This window comes from Semicossyphus pulcher, unplaced genomic scaffold (assembly GCF_022749685.1).
Source record: "Semicossyphus pulcher isolate SPU_LCO1_2020_fin unplaced genomic scaffold, fSemPul1.0.p SCAF_25, whole genome shotgun sequence".
Taxonomy (NCBI): domain Eukaryota; kingdom Metazoa; phylum Chordata; class Actinopteri; order Labriformes; family Labridae; genus Semicossyphus; species Semicossyphus pulcher.
The window spans coordinates 7646597-7670278 of NW_027211699.1; the positions used below are offsets into that span (position 1 = coordinate 7646597).

At 45.7% G+C, this 23682-nt stretch overlaps 1 protein-coding gene across 2 annotated transcripts in view; it reads right to left on the reverse strand.

Moving 5' to 3' along the window:
* smurf2 (SMAD specific E3 ubiquitin protein ligase 2) overlaps positions 1-23682 on the reverse strand; it is a 62229-nt gene that overhangs the window by 7728 nt on the left and 30819 nt on the right. Inside the window, exons 4-15 of one of the 2 annotated variants that reach the window (XM_069675947.1) lie at positions 21424-21557; positions 17373-17438; positions 16137-16221; positions 15825-15908; positions 15077-15291; positions 12820-12904; positions 10388-10546; positions 10219-10266; positions 5699-5900; positions 2986-3089; positions 2146-2260; positions 1253-1431 (exon numbers count right to left, since the gene is read on the reverse strand). In XM_069675947.1, the coding sequence (XP_069532048.1) occupies positions 1253-1431; positions 2146-2260; positions 2986-3089; positions 5699-5900; positions 10219-10266; positions 10388-10546; positions 12820-12904; positions 15077-15291; positions 15825-15908; positions 16137-16221; positions 17373-17438; positions 21424-21557 (1476 nt within the window). Of the gene's footprint in view, positions 1-1252; positions 1432-2145; positions 2261-2985; positions 3090-5698; positions 5901-10218; positions 10267-10387; positions 10547-12819; positions 12905-15076; positions 15292-15824; positions 15909-16136; positions 16222-17372; positions 17439-21417; positions 21558-23682 lie in introns of both variants that reach the window. The other variant, XM_069675946.1, reaches the window with a different exon arrangement.

A 23682-nucleotide genomic window follows, 5' to 3' on the forward strand; every position in this document is an offset into this window, starting at 1 on the left:
TTTGGTACAATCTAATGTAATGCAACACACCAGCTCAGCCATGAGATTTGCTTTTATGTTGCCTGTAATGTGCAGGCTTTTTTCTCAGCTGTCATAGAGGCGTTAATTCAATGATATGGGGGACGTGCAGGCGGGACATATCATTAGAGGGATTTGATTTGATCGTTGAGAAGTGGGCGTAGACAGACGTTCTCCACAGCGCAGTAGCTAGCTAACTGACCGAGCGTTCTTGGTGCTCTGCGGCTAAAAGTTGCAGATTGATTGGTTGAAATTGGTTGGTTCTAGCCTACGTAAGCACACGGGATATATTTTGTTTTACAGGAGGAAAAAAATGATCGGATTTTGATATAAGAATACGAAGAAATCGATTTTCCGTATTTTTTTTGCCTACATTGTCAAATAGATGCACAATATTACCAGGATTTGATCTAAAAGGATTAAAATGACATTTTGTCATTTCACCTCGACTTTAACTCCGGCCTCAGTAATAAACATCATTGAATTTACACACTTCTGACTCTCAACAAAACAAAAGTCAACAAAAACTTGAATCCATGGCAGTGCTGTTGTGTTAGATTGTACAGGTGTTCCTAATGGAGCGGCCGGTGAGTGTATGTTTGTACTGATATTTCCTGTTGGCGTACAACTCGGGCCGTCACAGGGCTGTTTGGTCGAAGGGGCCTATAAACTCTTATTTTGAAAAAGGCTTCTGGTGAAATAATTTAAATGCAGATATTAAAGTTCTGCAATTTAAAATACATACAAAGCATGAATTGTGTTATCCTTAAACAAAAGGAAGAGTAGAAAGATTCTGGTGGTTGCTGCCGTTAAAATTTAGAACATTATGAACAAAATCCACAATAATTTTACAAATTATCATCAGTTATATTTCAGCAGCTTATGGTGAATGTCACTGTGTCCTTTGCATGAATACAACTTCACATGTTCATAAGCTTCCATTTGAGCACAATGTGACCTTAATATTACACTTTCTGTGGCCTGTAATACTTCACCTGCAATCAGAGAGTCACAATCATTTCAGAAGGAGATGAGTATATAAACATGGTTTGACAGCTTGAGCTTTAGGGCCACTGATGTAAGGAACATTAAAAAACCCTGGGGGGCGCTGTCATCAAAGTATGTGAAAGGTTTTTATTTCTACAGTGCACAATGAGTGTAATCTGTTGTTGATCCCGATCCACAAATCCTTTCCCTTCCCATGTACACACAGAAAAGTCGACAGTGTACGTACAGGATCCACACGAGGCTGTTGTGCAGGTCGGGGTCAACGGACTCCATGTCGTCCAGGGTGATGGGTTTACCCAGCAGCTGCTTGTAGAAGGGCAGAGTGAAGCCTCCGTCGATGTAGTGGCCGTGGAACACCGCCATCCCCATGATGCGGCCAACAAAGTGAAAGTAAGACAAGTGCTCCTGAAGGGCAGAGAGAACATCTTCAGTTTCCAAATGAAGAGGCAGGAAGTGAGTCGACACAAAGAACTGTGGTCAAACTTCTTTTTACTACATGAAACAAGAAGCACAGCCTCATGGCTTCACTAGGGGAACGGCCTGACGCTTGAGCCTGGTTTGGAGGCACGTTGTGTGTTTTGTGATGTGTGATATTAGTTTGACACTTTGATCGGGGTTTTCCTGACGTAGATTTAAAGCTACGTCAGGAAAAAGACCCTTTTAATACCACAGAGAATTAAATTTAACGACCTAATCCGGATCACAACGGTCACATTCACAGCACATTTTTGTACCTCCCAGCTGTGATGAACAATAACTCCTAAAAATAAGATTAATCATTTACCGCGCGACATCTGAGCCCCAGATAAGAGACAGAAAAATGGCTTAATGGATTAACTGATTAAAACATAATTAATTAATTGCAGTTAATGTAATTTGACACGCCGAGCTTCCTTGTCCCTGCAGCGAGCTACAGGTGTGATGCTGCTGACGTAAAGGATTGCGCAGCCTCCTGCAGCACAATCCGCCTGTCCATCAGACCCTTCCAAACTCGTCTATTACAGAAGTCTGACGTGTCACAACAATGCTTCTTACATCAGGAAAATCTTTGTAATGAAAACATAAGAAGGAACTGAATACAGACTCATGAAAGAAAAAGCTTTTGTTGGTGTGACTCACCGGGTTGACGGCAGAGTCGGGGTTTATCTGCAGTGTGTAAATGTCATCGCGGGAGTACTGGAACAGGCCGTAGTACGGGTTCAGCATCTCGTGTGACAGCAGATAGAGCCACTCCCTGTGCAGAGAATGACGTACACACACAGACAGAAAGAGAACAGAGACACCTGTTACACCTGATGAAGAAATGACTGCACTACTGTGTAAAAAATGATCAGTGAGTTATGTGCTGCGACTCGTCCACCAGGAGGCAGACCTCTGTGTAAAAACTAAAAACAAACGTCTGTGTGCTCCAAAGTGGAAACGTCTAGCTGCCATATTTATATAAGATATTTTCATGTTGTCAAACACGTCATGTAAGTCGCTTTCCCACTGGTCAAAAAAACCTGCTAACACCTGGCTTTTTTGCTTTGTGGGAAAGGTTTCAATCTGCATTCAGACCTGGGTCAAATGACTCTGCAGCAGACCCAGGTAATTATCGCATCGGCTCCGATCGGCATTGATGGGAACACAAAACCCTGGTCAACACGCCCATCTCTGCCCCCTTTCCCTCTGATTTGAGGGGAAGAAGAAATAAGGCGACAGGTTTCCGTTGCGTTTGTAACATCAGAACGGTGACACAGCAGAAAAGAGACCGAAAGGAGTACACTTCACTGGCAATGGGAAAAGAGACAATCAGCATTTATAGCGGGTCTTCCCGGGTCTGAAAAACCAGCGTCAACGCGCTAATTATTGTGTGAAAGGGGTGTAATTGTTAAAACACACTAAACTGAACACCGAGCTAGTATAATGGATTTCTTTGCTGCAGTAATTTGCGCACCATGTTCTGCTGTGGCTTCTTACCTGGCCACTCCTCCATAGTCGAGCCCCTCCTCTCCTCTGAACTTCACCATCAGCCTCTTCCACAGGTCCTTCGGCCTCATCTTCATCACCTGTCGATACGACTCCTGCAACACAGACGCAGAAAGAGAAAAGACGGTTAAACCAACAGTCAAGAGAGCTTTGTTTGTCGCTGAGCGAATACGGATCGCGTCCTTGAGTTCGGATGTTTCAGAGGCAGCAAATGTAAATGTAATGTGAGCTCTTTTTTCTTCCAACTTCTCTAAGTGCGGTTATTTAGAGTTATGTTGTAATGTGATCTGATATGAGGAGGAATATTTAATCCCTTATTTGTGAATCGTATAAGAAGGATTGATGTGAGATTTATACGTTTTTCTGTGCCAGACTAAGAGGTTTTCTTAAGGCTGCAGAGTACGTTAAATCTTCTGTTTCCCTGCAGGTTAAGTTGTGACTGCTGTCACCGTCATGTTTCACACTTCCTGGTTTTCTACCTTCAGGGACTGGGAGGTTGTGACATCCATGGTCCATGTTGCTGCTCCTTTCTCAAACATGTCCTTATGCAACATTCAGGGGCTGTTTAAAACTTTACATATCTTTGTCTTTTTGGAACTTATTTTGATATTTTGTCTTGGCGAACACATTCAGACTCTTTATTTTAGCACAGCTGTAAGTAGCCCTGTTACCCGAGGCAAACGTCCCCTCAGGTACAATAAAGTATATCTTATCTGTGGGAAGCGAAGCCGTTCATCATCAGTTTGCAAAAAGTTCAAGTGATGAGCACACCAAGCTCCACGCCGTAAGTTATGATTGATGCTAATAATGGCAGCTGCTTGACCAAAGGTTGATGCTATCATGAAGCTAACAGACAGAAAAATACGTCACTGGGGAGTGCTCAAAATGTTTTGAAAGAAGAAACAGATCCAGAGAGGCATTACATCTCTCCGCCTCAGTCAGTCCATCCGACGTGCTGACAGCTCAGGGGGAGGAGCCATGTAAAGTGGATTAGGGGCAGTTATAATAAACACAGCCACGAGACTATAACAACACTACCACTATGCCCTGCAGACGCAGCAGACGACAGAGGAGAGCTGTGCAAGAAATAGGAATGTCTTATCGGTGCTAAAAAGTACACAAAGACAGTCCAGCGGCTAACACTTTGCCTGTTCAGTCACATAATGTAACGCTTCAGCTGCGCTGGAGACGCTATGCAGTTATGTCTCGCTCAACCTCAAGACGTCCTCTCCCCCCTCCCTCCCTCACATTGAGATCAGCCAACAAAAATGTCTTCGTTCAGATTAACAGACGTGGCTGTTCCAGCACATTCCAGTGCATATTTTACGAGGGTCACGCAGTCTGCTGCAGGTGTTGCTGCTCCGATGAAGGCCCCGCACCTCCTATGTGCAGGAAAAGAAAACCTCCCCGGCTGAGAGAATGTACTGGAGAATGTCTTCATCTCAAACAAGGTCTGCTTTAGATTTTAAACAGAGATTCACACATCATAGATAACCGTGTGTGAGAGAGGAACCAGTCTAACAGCCAAACAGCTATGGGCAGTGACCTTTATGGGAGCAGACAGAAGAAGAAGAAGAAGAGGGGGGCTCCAGAGAATGTTTAACATGACCGGGGTGCGTCTATAAAAAAGAGAAAATGAGTGTGTTGTTTGTCTGACTTAGAGGGCAGGAAGTGCACTGGTGTTAGAAATGCTGTTAGTTATTGTCTAGACAAATTATTCCAAAAGTGTTGCCAGTCGCCCCCTAGAGGGCTGTGAAGGTACTGCAGGTCGGCCACAAGAGGTTTATGGTAAATAAAGTTACTATTTGCACTAATTTTGTTGCTTTACAATTTGTAATTTAATTTACTTGCACTGCACTAGCTATTATACATATATTTTTTCTGTTTATGAAATAAAAATAGCTTTGGAAACACTTCATCTTAGTCTCCGCTGTTGATCCGAGGTGTGTAATTAGAGGTTTGGGGTCACGGCATTCATACATTTGCAAATGACTGGTCAAGAGCAGGGATGGGCCTGCACAAATACTAATCAATATTCACTGGGAACTACTCGACAGTTCTTCGACTCTACCTCACTGGTATTTACGTAGCTTTTATTATTTGTGTGACATGAAACTATGGTTACACACATTTCCTGTTTCCACCGGAGCGAAGGATGCTCCGTTCAGCTGCGAGTGTGACATCAGAGTTCACTCCACGACGGAGCGTGAGTGGGAAGGGTACCGTTTGAGAAAGGCACTCACACAGAGCCACACCCTCTTTCCCGGCACTAATGCTTTCTTCTTCTTTAGTTATTTAATGGCGGTTAGCAAACAGCTTTCAGATGCGCTCCAGCCACCGCCTGGCAGTAGTACCGCATTACAAGCAGGCGCTGGTAAAATAAATGGAAAATTATATTTGTAAGATGAGACGATAGTCGCTTGAACGTTTCGATTTTTTAATTAATATTTCAAATATTCTTAATTTATGACCCATGCCTCATCTAGAGAGCAAAATGTAGATTCACTGTCTGTAGTTTTAGAGAAAAGATATCACACTATTTCAGTGTCTTTCTAAAATCCTGTGGTGCCTTTCATTTGTCTCATGCACGCTCTGGCTGTCACTATCAAGTTTCCCTTTGTGTTACCGATTTCTGAGTATCTATAATAACCGGCCCTCCACGTGAGCCTCAGATGATCGAGCTCCTTCCTCTCTCCATCCTCACCTCAAAGATCTCCTCTCGGGACACCTCGATACGGCAGTGGCCGGCCTGAGGCTGCTGCTGGGACAGCTCCTGGCGGAGGATCTTGAGCTTCTGAACAAGGTCCCTCTTGTACTTGGGCACCGTGAGGCACTCGGCCTCCTCTGGGAGCTGAGCGGGGGACACCAGAGCCTGCTGGGCCTGATCCTTCAACTGGTTCTGACGACTGGAGGAGAGAGAGACCAGAGAGGAGAGAGAAAGAGAGAGAGGGACAAACATTGTAAGTCTTAGATGTACCAATACCAAACATAAACAAGTGAGGGAAAAAGTAAGCAGGAACGAGCACAAAAACAACAAGAGAAGAGCCAAGAAACTCAAAACACAGCTTTGTGAGAACCAGAGTTCGCTCTGTGTCCTCTGCTGACTGCAGAGTACGACGAGTAAACACGCTGAGGTCATCTGGGAAGCACATCAAGTCAAACAGCTGCCTCGTCCCCTCACTGACAGGCAGACGAAGGTGGAGGAGGAATTAGTGGAGGTAACACATCTCCCTCACTCACGTACACCTTCCTCGCTCCACCTCTACACCTGGCAGAGGCCTTGAGGTCTCGCACAGAGAGGGGGCTGAGCTTTAAGGTTTTCTACAGACTCATAAAGCACAAGCTAAATGAAACAATAACAAACTCCCTTTGCAAACAGCCATTAGTTGTCATATTAGCTTTTGACTGCAGTAAAATTCATGCAGTTGCAGTTGCTGGACCTAAAACTTAAATAAAATAGTTCAACCTGAAATCACCGCAGATTTTGGCCACTCGGGGGCAGCAGAAACATGTTAACAGAACATTTATTCATCCCCATATTTAAAGTTGATGAGATGAATTTGTTAGGAAACAGTTAGAGCTCTGGTTTATTTACACACCCAGCAGTAATGCAGGATAAACATTCATTTTGGGACCCTGCTTTCTGCCCCCTGACGAGTGTAAGTCCAATATTCTCTCTTATACCCTCTTTTAGCTCTGGTTTTGGTCTCCACCATTTCCTGAGATAAATATGTGGCTCTTTAAGTGGTAAACGCTCTGTTATGTTCACCAGCTAGTCAGTCAGTTTGATGTGCAGTTTTAATGGTTTGTATGTACCCTTCACACATAAACGCAAACAGCTGTTGTGTTTTAATGTTGTGAAATGTTGTTGTATAGTGAACATGAACTGTCTGGTAAATGTGTTTTTATTCTGTTTCCTGCCCAGAGATTAGCTTATAGCTAACTCTGGTGCAGCTAAGTAGCTGTGCATCGTCCCTGTCAAACAAAACAGATTAAAGTGTACAGTTCGCTTTTAGAGATATTTCTCTGATGATGCTAGGAGTGTGTGAGAGTGAAAGAAGACATTAAACTTGTTGCCAAACAGAAGAAAAATTCACTGAAATTCACTATAAATCTTAATAAGATTAGGGGAGCTGCAGATTCAGGTGATAAATACCTCTAGGTAGCATTTAATATGGTGGTTAATGTACTGTTAATGCACTAGAACAACAGGGCTCAGTGTAATGCCTAAACCCTAACTCTAAAAAATGTGACTATAAACGATCAAGTCTGAAACATCAAAGAAAATATTTTGTTTTTTTCAAAGGCAAAGTGTGGTTAAAGCTTTTTTAAGTCTCTGTAGTATGTTGCATGACTGGCCTGAACACCTATTCTTTGCCGTCGCAGCTCCATAAAACAACTCTTTGCCGTCTTTCAAATCATATTTTAATAACGTCTATCACTCTATTAAATACTGCAAATATGAAGCCACGATGTGACATCAACAAAATAATTCCAGGAGACCAGAATCAGATGAAACATGTCAAACAAAGCGACAACAGCAGTTAACCACAGCATCAGTAGTGTGAAGTGAGCATCATCTGCGGTCGATGGCAGTGGCCTTCAGAATACAACTTGTGAACTGTGTTTGAGAAGACGGCCTCAGAGGGTGGCACACAACACACACACACACACACACACACACACACACACACACACACACACACACACACACACACACACACACACACACACACACACACACACACACACACACACACACACACACACACACACACACACACACACACACACACACACACACACTCACAGGAATCAAAAGAGTCTTTATTGGGCCGACACTAAAGGATCATTTGCACAATGGCCTTTTGCACCCCGGTGGGGGGCAGCCGGCATGCTCGGCCCTGAGCTGTGTCATAAACACCCGGCTCTGGAGGCGAGCACAGAGGGTGGTGGAAGCACACACACATGTCAGATGGTGTGTGTGCGTGCAGTGTGGATATGTGTGGGTTTATACGCCAGGGTTAAAATAAACATCTTCACAGCGGCTTTTATGAGGTAATTTGATCAATGGAGACAGAAAACAGTTGTCAGAAGTTAATTTAGCTGCTCCTCTGAAGCACACGCCCTATCTCTTGCTTTCTCCTCCACCACAATGACAACATCTCTGAGTCTGCTGCCTGCTCAGTAGAATCCTGTTTGGCTTTTCAATCACTTCCTGCTATCCCAAAAAGCCACAGGGCCCCATAGGACACTCGAGACCTCATCCTGAATCCCTTTATTTCCTGCAGACTAGACTCGGAGGGAGGGGAGAGAAAGGAGGGAGGGGGCAGGAAGGGCACTCTCCCGACAGCACCCAAACACTGCAGACAACGCAGGGTGGGAGGCATGCAGCATCTTTTCCTGCACTTTGACCCAGAAATCGAACATTCCTGCTCTGTCTCTGTTGTTCTCATGGTTGCAGGCAGACATGCCCCACATGTCTCTCTTCTCTCTCCAGCTCTGCAATGATTAGCACAACTCTGGTGCATGCTACGTGAAGATGCTCACTGCAGAGACAAGTCGGCGTAATGAAAGCAGCGTTTTGGCTGCGAGACAGAAAACAAACATCTGGAACGCGACACAATAATGAAGTTTTAAATGCATCTGAAAAGAGGAAACTCCCGCAGCCAGGTCCTTAAAGAGGACAGGGATTCAGTTACCTGCTGAACAACGACCTCGCCCAGTTCAGGGGCTTGAATTCAGAAGAAGATTGCAACATCATAGTGGACATATAACCCAAACCAGGGTCTGGATCGTCCGGCAGTGTCTTTAGCAAATAAAAAAGGCAATAAACTGCAACTTTGACGGACATAAATGTATCGAACATTTTTGTGGGATGACGGCACATGAGGGGCGAAAACGTCTAAAAACCCTGCCTTGATAAAAGGCAGATGTCCTCATGGAAATCCACGACGAGTGATATCTTTTCCAGAGTTTTGTCACAAGCGAGTAAGTCACTCCGAAGTGCAGCTTCAGTCGGGACAGAAACCGTCCCAAAGAGAAGCAGAGATCATCAATTATGGAGTTGATTAGGATGGACGGAGGTCGGCTCAGGTTAAACCTCAGTTTATGAAGAAAAGATATTACAAACTTCAGGCTGTGGTCCATGTGTCTGTGAAGAACTATAGCCCAAATCTCACACTCTACATCAAGTGGTAGATTTGGGCTTTATACTTACAGCTAAAGAGAGGCTAGCTGCAGGATTCCTGTGATGTTGCATTAAAAAACACTTCCCCCTCCTGGCTTGGGTGTGAGCTCAGCATCCAACCAGAATAATACACACAAGATTCTGTGCTTGAGGTTTTATTCCTTATTCCTGCCTTAAAGACAAATGTTGTGTGCCAGGCAACATTTTTATCAGGACGTTTCACGGCGTCAGAGATGAAAAAACCAATTAAACAAAAAATCCCAAACACGTTCTTTGATCCATCAGAACGGGGAAAAAAAGAGAAACCCGACCCGTCGGTCATTGCATTCCCTCTCTCTGCTCGGAGAAGGAGTGAGGTCAGGCGGAGGGAGGCCCCATACGCTGCTCAACCACCTTTGTGGAGCAAAGGCACATGGGTAATTCTACGGCTATCGCTGCACAGTATGTGTTTGAACAGCTGCACGGTGGGGGGAGGGGGGACATTCTGAACACGTGCATCCACGCGCGCAGGCATGTAGCAAGCACAGAGGCATGAAGCAAACACACATGAGCCTGCACAGATGGACACAGACACACACACACACACACACACACACACACACACGATTCATTCATTAGCTGAGGCAGCTAATTTATACTCCGTTTCCTGGATTTAAGACGCTCCTCCGCCACAGACACAGCAGCCTCGGTTTCCACTCAGCTATCTGATGTCTGGCCAGCGGCAGCTTTGTGACGGATTGTGTGCTAAAACGCCGTTATGATCAAAACCTCTGCGGGCTGGAGGAATTTAAAAATTTTGTGTGGAAAGAAAGTGAGGGGGAATGCTCCGTGTATGTATTTCTGTGTGCGCACAAACGTCTGCTCAGCAGAAGGGCCGCTGAACCTCTACAGGTGGCGAACACACCTTGGCACAGGCTCCCATAGTCAAACATTGACTGAGGGGGAGGCAAGGAGAGTAAGTCTGTGTATGTCTGAGAGTGTGTGCGTGTGTGTTCTCTCGTCTGTGTCCTGCTGGCATGACGCCAAATCCTTACCTGACATTCTGAGTTTCGATGCCTCCTCGAGAACCGTTGGGACTTGGACTACAGACGCAAAACAAAGAGAGGAAATAAATCATCAGCTCTCACATCGTGATTCTTTAATGTGCCGTCTAATTCACTTAACTCGCACATGTCTCAGGCTCAAGGGTTCTGTAGGACTCACTTTAGGACTAGATGCAGGTTGGCGGAGAGGCGCGGGTCTGTGAACTGCGTGGTTCGGTTGTTGTGGTCGACAAAGTAAACCCTCCCGGTGGCGGTGTTTCGTATCTCCCATCCAGGAGGAAGAGGACCGAGCTCCTCGCAGTTCACATTACTCAGATCTCTGAAATGCAACAACACAACATGAAGCAATGGTCTGCACAAACTCAAAAAAGATCAACATAACGTGGGAGAGACGTCTAATTTAAGCTCTGACTAACTGGCAAGATTCAGAGATGTCTGAGAAATCTGTTTTGTCCTTCTTCCTCCCATCTAAATTATTTACTGCTGGCCTGCAACCTCTTTCTGTTGGACTCCATGGAGACGAGAAGCTTCAGAAACTACAGACGGGCTATTCTGGTGCTAACATTTCTGTTCCGCACGATTGAAGGCGGAGGGGACGGAGTCTGGCGAGCGATGGGAGCTTGGGAGCTGAGCCATCTTGCTAATGTTGGAGCTGTCTGAGGAGCACACAGAGAGGTGTGGCGTGACCAATGGCCTCCCATCAAAGGCAATAAAAATATCATCTATCACTCATGTACTGATAGAATGCGAGCGAGCACAGGCCAGGTATTAGAAGATCAGTCATGTTTTATTGATAGCGTCTGGGGTGCACCGTGTTTGCTCATGTAGACGTGTGTGTGTTTCTGCTGGAGTGTGATAATCGATAGGACACACGTGCCTGACTGAGACTTTCTGCTATGGATGATTGAGACCTGTGTGCTGCCGGCCATGTGTCCCAGAGCGAGGGCCTTTCAGCGCTCCTGCCAGGAGGACTGAAATCGCTCTCTGAGCCCCGTGACATGGGACTTCTCACAGCATGTCAGCCTTATAATCAGCTGCAGGTTTCAGCAAACTACAAGAGGAGCCGGGCTGAGAGGCTGCCGTGACACAAGCTATGGGTAATGTCGGTTATGGCAGAGAGTTTCAAGTATCTGTGGACGGCCATAACTCTCATCTTCATGTTATTACTCTTCTTAAGTGTTTTTTGTATTGATTGCAGTTTATGAGGAGGATGGATTACAGTTGGACATGAGTTGTTTTGTACACGAGTGTTTGATAAATGTAAAGAGCAGTCACATTTTCACATAAAACAGTAAAGAGAGCCTCTGTATTAAAGGTCTGTATTTTTGGACGGGACGCAATGATGATAAAAAATGATACATGGAAGCAGAGGCCGGTGAGGTTCAGTGCTTTCAGTCTGACATCACTCCATCTAAAATTACCAGCAGGCATCAGAGTGATGTTCTGAAGTGTGTAAACAAAATTAATGTGCTGTGCAAGCTAAATAACATTAAACTAGAGCAATCACTGAAAAACACACTGATGATTCACATTTCTTAAAGGGCCAGTTCGTCGATTTTTAACCTCAGTCCGATCATGCTATTATAGGGAGCTAATGCAATTATAGGAGAACAAAATGCTCTTTGGCTCTGTGCCTTTGGAGGACGCTATCCTCTTCTCCAATGCGCCCTGGAAAACCTCCGCCAGACTACGTAAAACGCATCACCTAGCGGAGGCCAGGGAGCTCGCTAAACTACACTTCCTCAATCTAGGACGCCGCCTCTGATGTCATGTCTCGTTTAAAATTGTCAGGTTTGAAATGTAGACTGCAGAGCTGAAGAGTTTTTAGACGATCCGCCGGTATATTCTTGTCGTATTTCGGATTCTGCGCCTCTCGCTGGCTAGTTCCTTTCAGAGGGAGGGGCGCAATGCACGCTGGGTGTTGTAGGAATATAGAATGGGCGAAACCACGACCTGTTTGTACAACTTTCTCCACAGCTATGGCGCCAATTTCAAATATTATTGCTTTCGATTAGAGAGAACACCAGCTTTCACTGACGGTGGCTTTTCCAGAAGAGAATTGCTTGTTTTAAGCAAAAGTAGAAAACAGCGAAGACAGACATCAGGTGATCTGTCATTCCACATTTGCTAGCAGCGTTAGCATGCAAAACTTGATGCTACAAGAGCAGAGAAGATTAGCCGGTTCATTACAGAGACTGGAGATTTGGTCCAGTTAATTTTGTGGCAGGAGAGGGAGCTCTGAGAGCTGAGGGCGTTTTTTGGAGTTGGAGTAAAAGCGACCAGGATAACGAACAACGATAAACGGATTTATGAGGACAGAGCTGATCCGCAAAGTGTCTGCAAGTTAGCTATGACTATAGATTTGTGGACAGTGCTTATAATTGATTTATACGCAACAGTCGACTTCTATTTCATTTAGAACTGGGAGTTGAAGGAAGCTGTCAAATGCGTTCTCATGATCAGCACACTGAGGAGTTTGGAGTGTTGGATTTTGACTCTGTTTTGCGAGTACTCGATTACTATGTATTCGAATATGAAAACAACTTAAAATAGCCCCTAATGATAACTGACAACACCCTGCGGTGGACGTACCTTGGTACTCTGGGATCGTGCCACGTGCTGACACCCGTCTGAGTGTGGAGGAAGTACACTTGGCCTTGCTGCGTGGTCCTCTGCTCTGTAGGACGAAATAAAAAAGAGATTAATCAATGAAAGGCTTGGAGATGCTTTGTTATTCAATGGAGTGAATCAAATCAGACTACATATGGAAAATGAAATAGAGCGTAACTCATGTGCCACATGCAGACGGCCTGCGCCTATAATCTGTCTGCATAAGAGAGAGATCACACAGACGGAGATAAAAGGACTGACTGAGCCCGTGGAGATCTCAGAAAGGCAGCCAGGAGGAGGGACGGAGGGGGGAGGAGGGGAGGCAAGAGACGGGGTGAAGAACATTGGAGAGGAGAGGAGAGATGGGGCTGTCTGACTTCTGAGCTGGTGAGCTCATTCATCACAGTCTGACAGAGATATTTCCACAGAGAGGCCTGCCAGGGAGCTCTTCTCTGGCACCCTTTGGAGCCACCTCTCACTTTAACATGCATGTAGACACGTAACCTCCCAAACCCACACACACCAGATGAGGGCATGATATGCTTTTCGTCGCACAGGGTGACATCTCATGGCTAGTGTCGATCACATGAAGGGAGTCAGACGTGCTGACAGCTTTTACAGGGACTGCCCAAGAATGAAGAGAGTAAGGACAGAGACGGAGGAACAGTCGGAGCAGCTTTAGCCAGAGTTTGTCAGTAATCTGAGGGGCAGGTTCAGTACATATTGTACGTAATGTTTTTGTGCTTATTTGTTGCTAAATGTTGACCTTATATAAATCATTAAAACTAAGTAAGGTCCCAATAAGTAAGGACCAGGGATGTGCACTATAACCGACCGATTAATACGACCAGTTAAACGGTTAAATAGAGGAGAGCAAAACGAAACGAGCAGTTAAACAGTTAAAAAAAACAAAGCTTTGTTGCACATCTCTGTGCTCCTGGGACATCACGGTACCGTCTGAGCGCGTATTCTCCGCGGCGGGTCTCACAGTCAACAGACTAACCCCACAGCATGTCCACATGTTGCTATTTCTTCATCAAAACCAGTAGACAAACTGTCTCCTACATAACAAGGACCGGTGTAGGCCTGGCCTTTTTAAGTTCCCACAGCCTGATGTTAACGTATCGACTGTTTTTGAGCAGAAACAAAACGTAACATTTACGTACGAGGCACAGCCGCGAAACTCGTTAATTATTTAAAGGTCAGGTCCGGACAGGATCTTGTGTTTATTAAAGTTACCATCAAAGAAAGGTCGGCTGTAAATGTTTTTACCGCTGCTGCTGGATCGCACGGCTGTACTCTCCTGTGCGTGCGCGATGAACACTGGACAGTGTGTTGATATCTGTGGTCACGATTGTCGGAGCCACAGGTCGTTATGTTTGAAGATAATTCATTTACCTCTTAGTTGCATGTGTGTGTGTGTGTGTGTGTGTGTGTGTGTGTGTTCATTCTGCAAGTATTAGAGAGAGCGTGCATGATGGAGAGCTTGTTGTTGGTCTCCGGCTGTTCTTTCTAAAAATGATATTTAATTCAGTCAGAAAAAAATCTAAATTAGCATCCCTAGTCTCAGACGTTTATTCAATCCACAAAGTACATTTTAGTCTTTTAGAAAAATTCCAAATGCACATCCTCAGTAAGGACAGAGAGAGCGAGAGAGGCGCAGAGAGGTTAGGAGCCTCCTAATCTGAAGCACTGAGAGCCGAGTTGTGATAAGCTTTTATGACTCTGGCTCCCAAAATCCTACACAAGATATTAGTGTGAGGATAAAAACACTCCCTTGGGCTGTGTGGGGGATCACAGTCAAACAATCGGATGCATTCATGTAAAAGCAAACACACACACAAGCTGTGTGCAGAACAGAGAGAGGGGGGGGTGAATGGCTGCCGCCAGCCCTTAACAGCAAGATCAATTCAATTAGATTGTCTAAAATGGAGCCAGTATTTCAGGCTCCTTGTGCAGAGCTGCAGCGTCGTCAGAGCAGCGCTGGACTGAATGAGGCCACAGATTAGCCGCGTTACTGAGCCCAGTCTTTAGCCGGGAGGAGGGCAGAGGTGAAGTAATTAACACAACAGCATTACAATGTTGACACTATTGAGAGCGGATCAAAAGAGAAAATCTGGAGCTGCATTTCATGATGGACAAGAGAACGTTATTGCTATAATTCCAATGGAGGGCTGAGCGATGAAGCTAGACGTGCATTTATATAAACAGAATATGAACGATCATGAATCCCACTAACCATATCCCTCAGGGAGGTCCGGGGGCGTGTGCAGGTGGGTTCTGCTCATGTAGTTTCGGTGCCTCTGGGAGCGGACTCGTCTCTCCTGGGCCCGCTGGTCACCGCCACTCGGCGGCAGCGCTGTAGTGGGCGTGGCCCCGTTCGTGCTGATGGGCGTGTTCTCATCCACGATGCAGCTGAGAGGCCGGCCAGGGCTGGAGTACTCTGACGCAGGCCTGAGAGGGGCAAGAAGGTAGGTGGGTGATGGAGAATGTTAGAACAACCATGAGGACGGGCAAAGAACAGGAGAGAAGTGAGTCAGTGTAAGAAAGAAAGAGAGATAGACACAAACAGCAGATCAATGGCAGCATTTAGGAAGTCTTCAGGTGCTTAGTAGGAAATCTATACAAGGCGGCGCTATCAAACACAAGACGACTGAGACTGTGTGAGGTCCAGCTCGGTTGGAACGGAGTGATAAGATAATAAAATAAACTAGTACAAAACACAGAGACAGAGCTGGAAAAGATGAGTCTATTTCCGCTCACGCTCAGTGACTTCTCTGGCTCTTCCACATCATTAGACGCCTGTCTGGAGCAGTCAGTCTGACACTGCGCTCTCCTTTTTGTTTTTCTTCGAGGAGACCACTCCAGTTTCAGACAGACTTCGCCCAATTTGCACTGAGGTCAGAGACGAGGTCCTCCACTGGCCTGCTGCTGTGTGATTTAAGAGGTCTGGGTTTGAGTTTCTGTGGACGGCGGCGTGTACTCACCTGGTCGGCCTCTCCCACTGCGTGGTGCGTGTGATGTGGTTCAAGTACTGGATTCGTCCAGACGCGGTCCTCCTCTCCTCCCAGCTGGCCACAGATACAAACACAGACGCAGCATGAGGGGACATGGTTAAGCAGCCACAGAATCATCTAATGCTGATCTGCCTGGCTGCTCCGTCTCACCACATGCGTGTATCATATTCTGTGCATCTTTGCCCTCATGTGTTTGAAGACAGCTTTTATTGTAGAAGATTTGCAGCAGCGTCTAAAAAAGCTCCTCCTGAGATGATAAGAGATTTCCCCAAAGTCACTCACCCATCTGGAAGATCATTGTCAAACAGCCGACTGCAGTCCACCACAGGGCCTCCTGTGCCTATCCGGTCCCTCGACTGCAGGCTCACTGCAGGAACACATGGCAGACAGATGCACACACAGGAATTACTCGACAGCACATTACAGAGCAGCCACAGATATTTTATCCAAGCACAAGACGGAGTAATATATCTTTATGAGTAACAGAGATAGGGTTAAATTTTATCAGTGGTATCCTGGAGGGTCTTTATTTTTTCTTTCTGCAGGGAGGGTGTGGTGAAATTGAACCTTAAATTTTACACGATTCACGTGAAATATTGGACAGCTTTTAAAGCAACGAGAGCAGGCAACACTTGGCGGACTAAGGCTGAACATATTTCACATTTACATACTGACTCTGCCTTCATGTGATGCTGGAACAGGCAGAGAAATATGTTCTCAGCTGGTAAAAAAAAGACATTTCAGAGGTTGAATTTTAGAAAATAAATGTTAAAGCTTTTTAAAACCTTGAAGCCCCCCTGCAGTGGAAATCATGTGTTCAACCTTGTAAACATCTCCATGTGATGTTCTTCATGTGCTACAACATCAGCAGTCATCTCCATGGCTGGGCCTTTAAACTGCAGTGTACCAAGGACAGGCTGAACAACACGTTTTCAGACTGGCAGGTTTGAGACGTCACAAACCTAAGGAGCCAATCCCGTTAACGGATGGGGTGACGCTATGCATATCATAACGTGTAACCTATGGCAACCACTTTGGCGATGCGCAAGCCAGCTGTAACCGTCAACTAACGTTAACGTTACTACTACTAATTACTACATTTCAAGCTGCTAAGTTGCCACTAAACGATGGCAGAGAAGTGTTTTGTTTTCATGACGGAGGGGGCGGTTGGAAATGTGCATAGTGGGCGGGGCCTATGCAGATCAGGCGTTTTAAAAGAGGGAGAAGGAGGAGATGCCTCGGGAGGATTTTTACAAGGTGATTAAACAAATTCTGCAGGAAAAACATATAAGACACAATTTATTATTTCAAGCAGAGCGTTTTATGTCTTAAAACATGACCGGAGCTGCTCTTAAAGGGAACGATTTTCAAGATTTTTAAATGTTTATTGCAAGAAGTGTCAAAGTATGTATGTATTCAATCCAAAGTGAATTACCTTCCATTTTCTTTTTAATTAGATCGACCATTTTCCTAAACCTGGATGTGCAACAAAATGTTTGCATGTCCATCTTTACTCACCCACTATCTGGCCTCTGACCGTGTCACTGTCATTGGGACTCAGCTTGTTCAAGTCTAGTCTCTGGTCTGTGGAGAGAGACAGACAGAGAGAGAGAGAGCATCATGAGACAAACAGGAAATGAGAATAAAGATCAAAGAACGAGTAAAAAAAGGGGGATTCATCAGTGTCACGGAGATGCATGTAACTAGCATGTGTTTGCTTTTTTCCCTCTTTGGACAAGTCCCATAGCTCCGTATCATTTACATCACTCAGAGTCCATTCCTCTCTCCCTCATTATCCGCCTCTCATTCTTCTGTCTGCAGACCGCAGCTTGGCTGTGCCCTGGAACAGATGGTCTGGTCTGTGGAGCAGCCACGGGGCTGTAAAAATCTCACTGAGCATCGGTACAGAGCGGGCTTCAGTTCAAATGCAGAGGTCAAACATTTGACAAATTTCAGTACAAAGCCCACACTATTCCACTCAGTCTTAGCATGGACATGAACTTCTGCCAAAGTCTGGAAACTCTTTGTCTGAACTTCTGAAAGTCTGCGGAATTTGAGAGTGAGGCAGAAACACAGAGATCAGGCGGAAAGAAAAAAAAAGAAGGAAAGACAAAAAAAAAAAGTGGCCTGCAGACATGAGAAATGCCACTATCTGCTCCCTCTCTCTGTTGTCTGGGTGTCATGCAGATCAGCTCAGGATGTCTGTCTAGACTAAACATGGACCATAACAGGCAATGGTCAAACCGTTACAAGGCTGGCTGGAGGTCAGCAGCCACAGACACACACACACACACACTCACAGTGGAAGTGCACACACAAGTACATACATTTTAAATATGCAGTCATGCACATGAGGACACTCTGCAATTACACATAAAAGTTACAGTCAAACCAACACTCTGCATATACACAAATATTTGAGTCAACCCGATGCCCTCTCTTGGCCCGTCTGTGGAGCAGACAAAACTGCAACTTCTGGTAAATTCCTCACAAAAACAAAAGAATGACAAACACACACGCACGAGGGGGGGCCGACCACAACACAGAGAACACAACAAATCCACGCTTATACTTAAATAGCTGTACAATTATGCACGTCTGCGTGGAATGACCGGTTGTCTAGATCGGCGGACGGAGATAGAGGGAGGTTAGTCACAATGGTATTTTGTGTGTGTTGGGTGTGTGTGTGTGTGTGCGCGCGCTGCCAGTCTACGCAGGAGACTAAAGGGGAAGCTGAGGGGTGAGGAGGAGGCCAGGAGCGAAAGTAAACGCACGGGCAAACCACTCGCAGCTGTGGCACAAGGTTCAGGTTTCCTGTGTCGCTCCAGGAAAACAACAGTGTCAGGGGCTTCTAGGGAAAGCTGTGGGATTCTTTTCCCAGAGTCTTGCCTACAGGCTCAGCGAGCAGGTACCGTCTCCATCACTCTTAAACCCCTTTCCCACCTAAATTCAGCGCGTTGACGCAGGTTTTTTCAGACACGGGAAGACCCGCTTATAAATGCCGATTGTCTCTGTTCCCATTGCAAGTGAAGTATCCTCCTGTCTGTCTCTTTTCTGCTGCGTCATCATCGGAGCGCCGGAAAGGGGGCGGAGATTAGTGTGTCAACACAGGTTTTGTGTTCCCATCAATACTGATCGGAGCCGAGGCGATAATGACCCGGGTCGACTGCAGAGTCATTTGACCCGTGTCTGAATGCTGATTGTCCCACGACGCAAAGAAAGCCAGGTGTTAGCGAGTTTTCTGACCAATGGGAAAACAGCTTTAAAGGAAAAAGCCACTGTCAGTCAAAGCTGGTGTTCTCTGTAATCGATAGAAGCAATAATATTTGAAATTGGCGCCATAGCTGTGGAGAAAGTTGTACAAACAGCTCGTGGTTTCGCCCATTCTACATTCCTACAACTCCCAGTGTGCATTGCGCCCCTGACTCTGAAAGGAACGGCCCAGCGAGAGATGCTGGGGTGAAATACGACCGTTTCTCTGCATGGCTCAGAGCGGAACAGAATCTGAAATACGATGAGAATATACCGGTGGATCGTCTAAAACATGGGTTTGCAATCTACATTTCAAACCTGACGATTTTGAACAAGACATGACGTCGGAGGCGGGCGTCCTAGATTGAAGTGTAGTTTAGCGAGCTCCCTGGCCTCCGCTAGATGATGCGTTTTACGTAGTCTGGTGGAGTTTTCCAGGCCCCATTGGAGAAGCGGATAGCGTCCTCCAAAGGCACCATAATGGCATTATCTCCTCATAATAGCATGACAGGACTCAGGCTGAAAATCAGCGAACTGGCCCTTTAAGCGCTTTCTTGAAGCTTCAACTGTCTGGCGCTGCTTTTACTACCAAAGCTTCCTTCTCATTCATCCAGTTAGCTTCAGACGAGAGACGTTTTTACAGTAATTGTAGGGTGATGTTGATTGGCTCTTCCTGTTCTGGCAGAGGGCAGAGTGCTGACCCCCCCTCACACATGGCTCTGGCCTCTGTCAGACCTAGTGAAGGAGCTACTCTGAGTCCTCTCACTTAGCTCCTCAGTTATTAACGTCTGCTTCTTATCACGCTGCAGGTACGAGCCTGGCGTCTTGGATACGCCCTCATTTCACCATTAGAGCCGTGGCAACAATAAAAGCTTTTAATTATTCAACAGTTATTCTACACCTCAGAGGGGAGTAAGGAAGTGTGTAAACAGAATGGCACGTAAATATCAAGATCTGTGCTGCACCTGTGAGAGCGTGTCATTTTCAGAAAAGGACAAATCAATAAATCTATTTTATCTACACTGTGCCAAGACACAATAAAAGTTATGACACTTACCATAAAGAGCAGGTCTAGACCGTACTCTTTGTAATATGATTTACAGGGACGAAAACACTCATCCACAAAAGAGCGAGCCCTTTGTAACAGCAGCAAGGACGAACTCCCTTTGAACAAGCTGAAACCTCGAGCATCTGCCGTCAGCGTCTGCGCCGAGACAAAACAGCATCTGCTACAAATCGTCTGGACTTCATCGGGAGTTAATTGAGAGTAATGTTATCATATTTTCCTCCCAATAACGCGCGTTTGCTGAAGAGCAAGCGAGAGACGATGAGTTTTAGTATGAATCCGCTTGATTCAGTGTTGAAGACCTCTCTGGATAATTCCTTATCGTACAACATCGATGGAGGAAGCAAAGATCTGTTTGCCTGTGGGGGCAGCACAGGGCAACTAGCTTTGCAGGCTCCTATTTTTAGCATTGAAAAAGGATTGATTTCTGGTGGGACAAGTCGATTTTTTCAGGGCTGATAAATTATGGCATCAGGTTGGTGCATGGACTCGCAAATCCTTCATTTCTGGCAGTATCAAAAGAATTCTGTGCATGCGTGGGTTCCCTCCGGGTACTCCGGCTTCCTCCCACAGTCCAAAGACATGCTCGTTAGGTTCATTGGTGACTGTAAAACTGCCCGTAGGTGTGAGTGTGAGCGAACAGTGCTGAGACAAGTTTAAGGTACCCAGAGTATCTTTTCATCATCTGGTTTTACTAAGCTGAATAAAAGTTGTCACAGGACGCTGGTCATCAACTCTGTAGCCCTAAAGCATGAACACTAAACCGTCACAGACTTTAGAAATGTCAGGCGTGCAGCGTGAGTGCACGAGGGCACAAAATGGTATAAAAAGGGAGGAATAGCACACACCACTGTGACTGTGTCATGCACCAAAAACACCAAGAGAATTCCTCATTCTGTTTGCATGTGTGTTCTCCAGGCCACACACGCATGCATCGTCTGTCTCTATGCGTCAGCCCTGTGATTGACCGGCGATCAGTCCAGGGTGTACCCCGCCTCTCGCCCAATGGCGGCTGGGATAGGCTCCAGCCCCCCCATGCAACCCTGAACAGGATAAGTGGTATAGATCATGGATGGGTTGTATTGGTATGTAACATCTCTCGTTACTAGTGGCCAAAAACTCCACAGGGTACTTGTAATATGGAACATCCTTCCGCTAGAGACAAAACAGAGGCAGTAAAACCCACACAGCTTAGACATTTCAAAGTGAATAAGAAACAGGATGGTGTATTAGAGTGACACTGACACTTACAGCCCGTGTCTTTAAGGCGGTTGATTGCGTTGGACAGAAGGCGGACACAGCCGAGGAAGCCAGCCCCTTGCTTCTTGTGGATCTTCTTGTGATTCCACACGCTGATGGTGATGGAATCTGATTTTCCGATGTATCTGAGGGGAAAGAGAGAAGGAGACATAATGAGCGCGCAGTAATAAGAGGCTGCCATGCATAGAAGGAGAATCTCTGCATCCAACACTGTAAAGCTGCAGCAGTTACATGAAGCTGTTTTCAGAGAAGTAATGTCAACGTGCAGCAGCTAACGAGTCCCAATCAGGATGTCCCCAGCGAAGCAGGGGAGACACATCCGCTACCGCTAAGTCGCCTCGTCAAGGACACATTCGAGTCACGCAGTGGGGCCGTGGAGGCGGAAGAGGAAGAGGAAGGTGGGGGTGGTGGTGGGGGGGGGGGGGGGGGGGGGGGCTGAGGGGCATTTTCCCACTCAGTCTATGTGAATGTGTAAATCTGACCCTGAACGTCTGAGTATGAGACAGAGCTCCACGAGCAGACTGTGACCCCGTGAATCATTTATAACATTCGCAGCAGCCCGGCCCACAGAACAGACGGAGCGAGAGAGAGCGGACAGAGGGAGGGGAGAGGTGACGGCGACGTGGTGTGCAGCGACAAATCTGCTGTAAATACGAACATGCTCAGACGGTGTGAACAGTGTTTACATTTCACAGCAGGCCTTCAGCTCTCTGGGCTCTTTAGGTTGACATGAAGAATCACACCGAGCGGCGTAATTAAACCAGCTTAATTAAAAAAGTAATTAGGTTTCAACAGTCATCAATCATGATGTCAAATGTGGCAACTTTTTATATTAGTTATATAACATGATGGGTGTTTGCCTCAGAGTTAACTTTTTTTTTAGGGAAGAGAAGTTCATGAAATATCCCGCTGTGTGATCCTCTCTGCCAAGAAGAAGTTGCACAAAGTGGGAGACAGATATGATGAAAGAGGGACCATTCAGTCATTAATTACAGAACATAATGTGACACGACGACAATGCTATGCTAGCAGCTCTTTGACGCTAAAAATCAGAGAGCTTACAAGCTCACAATGGCAAAGCTAATGTAATGATGTTAAAGATATAATCTCGAAGATTTTCATGTAAATAAATGTCTGTTAAGTCTCTATCACCGAATGAGGTAACACAATGGTGATTGAGCCGATGGCCCACTGATGAAAGCCTTTGCATTTGCAGTATTACAGACTGGGTGTCACAAGCGGCGCCCAGTTAGTGACGCGTTTTCCATCACCCAGCAGTGGTTGGTCTGCCAGAGAGGGTAGGCGGAGCTAAGCGGCTGCTTTTCCCCTCTCTGCGAGTGTTGTGAGTAAACAGTAATCTACTATGGCTGAACAAACAAAGAAAAGATGGATGACTACAGATACAACTTCAAATAGAAGTGAAAATCCAAAGAAGAAGAAACAAACTCGACGCTCAGATGAAGCAAACAGTCTGAAAAGGAAAGCGACCGTCAGCCAGGAAAATCAAGAGTTACAACCGGAGCCAACAGTGGACGTCACACATGCAGCACTGCCTGGATACCGTTGCAATTACCATTTATCGCCACAGGTGCCGCCAAAGAGAACAAAACTGAGATCTTCGAGATTATCAGTTTAAGCAAGCGTAGGTACCAGATGGGTTTAACCTGCATCTAGAGATGAGCTTATACATTCCCACATTATGATTGGCTCTGCATTGGAAAGTGGATGCTGTGTGTTCGTGCAACAGACAAATGTTGCTTGTGGGATTGTGTAAAAAAAAAAAAAAAAAAAAAGAAATTAAAAATGATTTAACAATTAAATTTGGTGGTCTGCGGACAAAACCAAAAGGATCTTCACACTTTCCCTCTAATGAGATGTTTGCCTTCCTAAACTACGAGCTCGCAAAAACAACTTGGTTATGTTCCAGAAAAAGATCCTGACTCGGGCTAAAATTCTGGTTGAATTTTGGTTTCACGTCGGACACGAGCAGCCGTCTCCTGGAGGAAAGATCAACAGCTTTCTGACAGAAAGCCACGGGGGCTAACTCCTCCCACCTGCTACAGCCTCAGATTCATCCAAACTGTTGACCTTATTGTCATACTGCTTTCCAGACAACTGGGAACTTGAGAACTTCCCAGTAGAAATTTCCGAATTCCGAACTATGAAGTCTGGAACGTAGCATTTTTCCGACCTCCGACTAGGAAAAAAATGCAATGGAACGCCATTCAAAGTCGGAGTTCCTACTTGTGA